General features: G+C 47.1%; 1 protein-coding gene across 17 annotated transcripts in view; it reads right to left on the bottom strand.

Annotated features, from left to right (window-relative positions):
* celf2 (cugbp, Elav-like family member 2) overlaps positions 1–5,703 on the bottom strand; it is a 166,943-nt gene that overhangs the window by 24,472 nt on the left and 136,768 nt on the right. For all 17 annotated transcript variants that reach the window (XM_031858810.1, XM_031858814.1, XM_031858819.1 and 14 more), the window contains one exon: positions 1,742–1,821. In XM_031858810.1, the coding sequence (XP_031714670.1) occupies positions 1,742–1,821 (80 nt within the window). The remainder of the gene's footprint in view (positions 1–1,741; positions 1,822–5,703) is intronic.

The raw sequence follows: 5,703 nt of genomic DNA, 5'->3' as shown, positions 1-5,703 counted from the left end.
GGGGGGGGGGGACAGAAATCAGTGTCGATGGAAAATTGTACAAAGCAGAAACAGGACACAATGAAGCCCACACACACCTCTGTGCTCGTGTGTCTGCAGAGGTTCGACATGTCTCGCTCAGATCCACTTTCATTAGGGCCTGACATTCAGCCATGTGTGTACCTGAATGCCACGGCGTAATGAGAATGGATATGACAGTGACAGCGCCATCGCCATCGAGTCCCCCCCCCTTTAGTTTTTTTCTTCTCCTTCCTGACATGTACGCAACAATCTTGCTCCGTCTAAGACAACGGGGCGCAACAGAGCCGAGACAATAACCAAACTCTATTTACCAGACCTCATTCCCTCGTACGGACCCGAAGTAATTACTTTTAAATTGCAAAACTGAGGAACATTAACAAACGGTTGCGGCAATTTGTGTGCGCCTGGGGCTAGACAGCTTGTTTTTCAAATGGAAATGAAGGTATTTTGCCATTGTCCACTGCACTATCGTGTTCTGGTTTAAGGCTTTTTTCTCTTTCTTTCTGTTAGCTGGATAAAAGCGAAAGGACATCGGCAGCGTTCGCCGGAGCCCATTGTGGCGGCCGACTGCTCGGAGTGGGGGATAATTCTAGCTTAATGCTAACGCTGTCGGAGGAGGGCGTCACTCCTTCTACTCAGAAGAGACGGACGCGCCGCCGCTCGGCCACATGAATCAACACAGACACTTAACAACACAAACATGAAAATCCTCACTTTCACACGCAGACGAACGGAGGGAGGAGCATGCGGGTTTTTGTGTTTTTCCCGACACGTCAGGTTCACGGCACATCAATAGCGGCCGTGATTATCATGATCAGCTGTAATGAGGGGGCCACGGGGGTGAACGCCACTCATCTCTTTTCTTTAACACGGCCTGTTATTACCACTTCTTTGTCTCTCTCTCTCTCCGTGTGACTCACACTCGTATTACACCGAGTAATTCTCTCCCAAATCACGGCCCCGTCACGCCGCCCTGTCACTGGCCTGACAATGTCGAAAAAGGCGCCCTTTTTTTGGGTGGACACACACACACAAAGGAGCAGCGGCCGGGTCCCCATTACGGCGCCGCCGGGGTCGCCGTGCAGCTGATGAGGTCTGTAACGCCACCTGCACATTGTGGCCGTTGTGTCAACGGTGTGTCGCTCTTTTTTTGGTCACAGTTTTGAGCCAAAGTTTGTTCTAGTTGGGAGATTTGTGACACAAACAAATGTCATCAAAAGTCAGCGGTAGGGATACTAGTACTCTTATCGGTTCTCTTTGATTATATTGTGAGTAAAAAAGCGTTATTATTCTTGTATGTAAACAAACAGCAATACAAGAAGTTCCAAAATCATTAAAATGCATTCACAGCTAAACTAAATTAGCAATTAGCTTTCATTTATTAGCCTGTTGTTATGATCTATCTCCGTATGGCATCGTATGTCAGACAACTTCAAATAAGGCTCATTTATATCATCTTGTGAATTCTTACAGTGATTTTCTTTTCAATTATTGTGTCTATTAAATAACTGTTAAACTGCTCTAAACAATTAAAATCAAGACATTAATTTAAGCCTTTAGATTAATGTGACAGCATTGAGACTCGAGCCATGCTGGAGGTGCGATGAACATATGCTGTGTGGTGAGTTTTACGGCACATTAACAGAGTGAAGTGCACGTCTATTTTTAAAAGGAGTGAAAGAGACAGAGATTAGAGAGAGTTGAAGGAAGAGTACAGTACCTCCATAGTCTGAGACTGGTGCATGGCTTTGATTGCATTCTGTGCCATAGCTCTGGTGGAAAACGTGACAAACGCACATCCTGTAGGGAGAGGAGGAGAGGGGGGAGGAAGGGATGGAGGGACAGTGGAAGGGAGGGGGGCAGGAGGAGGAGGAGGAGGAGGAGGAGGAGGAGGAAGACAAGAAAGAACAAAAACAAGACAAAAGGGTTGGACACGTCGTTGTTATAAAAAATAAAATAATAAAAAAAACAGAGATTGATACAGAGAACAGCCCACAGGCGGACAACAGTGTTGTCAGTCGCCGTGGAAACAACAGCCGAAAAACAAGCACAGTGTCATGACAACCACATACCCCCCCACCCCGTCCCATCACCTCGCCCCATCCACAGGACGTCTGAGACAAACCACAATCACCATCGGGCCATTTGATTGGCTTTTAACGCCTTTCCTCCCTCCTCGTCCTCCTCCTTCCTCGTCTCTGATTCGTCTCCTACACACCGGCCGGATTAGTCATACCGAAGTTCAACCGCTTAGATTTGAATTAATCGGGGCCTGTGTTGTGCGTGTGATTGGTTGCCCTCTTTTGTCAAACAGGAAAGAGATGTAGCGGCGGCGGCGAGCTAGAACGAAATATCTGCAGTCGGGAATCAGATGAAGAATCGTATTAATTCAATCCACAGAGAGACGAGGAGGAGAGAGGAGGTGTGGTCGACCTCATCCGTGACTGACGCTGATTTTAGCCAATCAAGACGGGACTCAGCCGGGGGGTTTTATTTTGGGGGGAGGCTGTTATTGGCTGGCTGTTTGTGGGGGAGGGGGGGGTGATGGAAGGTTGTGTTTGTCTGGCTGGTTAGGGAGTGATTAGAGGAGATAATGTGAGAAGTGCTTCAACAACCCCCTGGACTAATAATATGCTAACAAACTCACCAAGCCATGTTAGCGCAGCCAGGCCTGAACTGATTACACTCACACACACACACACACACACACACACACACACACACACACACACACACACACACACGTCCAGGTACGGCTGGCTGACTCGTGGTTTGGCAATAGGGGGAGAAAAAAAAAAAAATCCGATAGACTCTCCCTGGGTGTGAGGGTGTGAGGGAAAGGGCAGAGAGTAAAAAGAGAGAGGAGGAAAGATAATGCAACACAGAGAGAGAGGACGGACAGATGTGTGGAGGAAATAGATGCGATCGTTGCCCTCTTCTACCTCCATCAGAAGCCGGCTGCCGCTGTGATAGAACGAGGCTGAGAGTGACGGATGGTCAGTTACATCCGCTACGCAGATTTCATACAGCGGCCTGTTCTCTGAGAACAGAGAGGCTTGTCCTTGTAGAGGCCATGCATCGCTGCAGGAATGATAATAATAATAACAATAATCATGTCTTTTGAACGCTTTTGGAGCAAAAATATTTCCGATAACCTCACTGTGAACAGGACTAATAGATATCTACTGTATTCAACCATTTTACCTCCATTTACAATGTTTATTTCACTGCCAGCTGGACGTACATAATTCACTCAGATTTCATATAGCTGAGTTAACATGAGAGGTAAGAATGTAATGAAAAGAGACTGAAGGTTAACATATTCTGCGGCACTGACCTAGTAAACATTGACACGCGTCCTTGACAGTGCAGCACGAGATGCTTTCTACTGTAGACAGGACATTCAGAAAAGGGGGTCATTGCTTCAACTGATTCAGTGTCTATTTTAGACGGGCCACATGCTGTCATTTAACCGCTTAGTTTCCAGCAGGGTGCCGGTGGTGGCTTCCATTTGGGTTAGCCCTCCAGACTGGTCCTCATAGGTCCTGAATGTTTACGAAACTGGTCAGCAACTGACTGTCATCTAATGCAAACTCCTCCGTTTGTCTCCAATCGGCAGATCAGATAGAATAGTTTTTTTTTAACCCCAATCTAAAATAACATTTCTATCTTTAGCCGGTTTCTGCAGCTTGAAGCTTCTAAATAAAGAATTCCTCCGCGCCCGAACATTGATTCAATGATGTCAGAGCTCTTAACTGGCTGGTTCGTGCATGTCTCGTTTTGTCGTTTCGTGGCTTGAGCGCTAAAAATACCTCACGGGCCGCATTCTGTCGTCAGCGGAGAACCGAACAGCCCTTTAATGAAAGTAGGGTAGCTCCCAAGGCCCAGCCATCCACTGGTGGTGTGATCCATATTTTATTAATAGTGGGACGGCGGAGCTCTCTTCTGATTGATACCGGGAGCTCAGCTAGGTGGGACTGAGGGCCTCTGGGATTTGCAGGCGCATCGGAATCCTCAAAGACCCATTTATTTCCAACCGGGTTAAGTCTCTCTGTTTACTACCCAGAACCGAGCTGAACTACCAGCGTTTCCTCTCCGACGCACGTCAGCCGCTAAGTGGTTTGTATCAGTTCTGCAGAAAACGCAGATCCGGCCATCGCGTCTGAAATATTCATGAGGACAAAAGAGAGGAGCTGAAGAAGGGATGGAAGAAGGAAACGGGGATGGGAATGGAAGGAGGCCGATGTGGGATGTCTGTGAACAAAAAAGAGGACAAATTGATGCAAGAGCGGATTCTAGGACAGCGAGGGTGAATAGATAGAGACGGGGAGGAGGGGGGGGGGGGGTGTTGCTGAGTGAAGAAGCAAAGGAACATGGGAGTTTGAGCGGTTTAGTTTCAGCAAAGATTGGTTCTAGATAGAGACAACCTTGAGGAGAAAAAGAAAGAAGACACATTGAGTAAAATAAGTCAACGATAAAACATCCACAATGTCCGACAACCACAGAAACATAAAAATATATATACGTGACCGACAGATTCACACGGAACCTCCGTGACATTGACAGTGACAGCTCGAGTGACAGGAGGAGGAACGGGAGGAGGACAGAGAGTTTGAAAAGCCCCTCCACATCCTCAGCACACATTGAAACCACAAAGGGGGAGAAAGGGAGGGGGGGGGGAGGTAGGGAGTAGTGGGCAGAGAGTAGAAATGATTGGGGTGTGTTAGTGGGGCGGAATGGTTGATGATGGGAGGGGTCCCTGTGCGACTACAAGAGCTATTTATAGAGCGACAATAGCTTTGGATTGATGGATGAGCTGGAAGTACTTGTGAGAACTGGTCACATGTCGACCTGATGATCCACTGAAACGACGACTTCTGGTTATTTTAAACTCAGTAATCTAGTTTGTTGGAGAACTCAGAAGTGGACGAATTCAATGGGTTTGACAGCTTGTAAATGGCCCGTTTCTGGATTTTAAACCAGCCCTGGAGCACTTTGTTTACGAGTACATTATGTCGCCCTCAACGTGCGCCAATTACATGAAGCGAACATGGCATGAATTCAACGCTTGGACTGTTTCGTCCTCCGCCGGATGAGGAGGCAGCTCTTCAGCTCTTCTCCAAAAATCGAGTGAAGCAACTCAAACTCGACATCGAATTTACTCTCGTGGTGACGGATTATTACTCACTTCTTCTCCAGTGGAGGAAAGGAAAAGAGCTGCTGCCACACTGATGCGTTTCATTTGTAATCATCATTTGGCGTCTTTTGTTAAATTAAGAAAAGGGTTCCTCAAAAAAGTACTTCATATATTATGTATATGTACTTACTTTACTGGCATCCTATGTGGCCTAAAGAATATCAGGAAAAACACTGATCGAACAATGAATCCTTCATGTTTGTTTCGTCTTTTTCAGACCAATTGAGGAAAGAAAAACGACTGCTTTAACTTCACTGAAATCTAAATCCTGCTCTGTAAAAATATGACAAGCCCAAAGCATACTGTAAATGCAACAAGCAGCAACTTGAACTGCCGGTGTAGAACTGCCCTCCGCCTCAGTGTGGAAGTATCAAAGAGCTTAGGGCCGGCTTACGGTGAGGCTGAACTGGAACGGCAGGGCAGGTGAAGGATATGAATGGAGGTTAGGAGGTCGGAGGAGGAAAGGGGGGGGGGGGGGGGGGGGG

Source organism: Anarrhichthys ocellatus, unplaced genomic scaffold (assembly GCF_004355925.1).
Source record: "Anarrhichthys ocellatus isolate YVR2014 unplaced genomic scaffold, GSC_Weel_1.0 scaffold21, whole genome shotgun sequence".
Classification (NCBI taxonomy): Eukaryota; Metazoa; Chordata; class Actinopteri; order Perciformes; family Anarhichadidae; genus Anarrhichthys; species Anarrhichthys ocellatus.
This window is presented reverse-complemented; position numbering and strand designations above follow the sequence as displayed.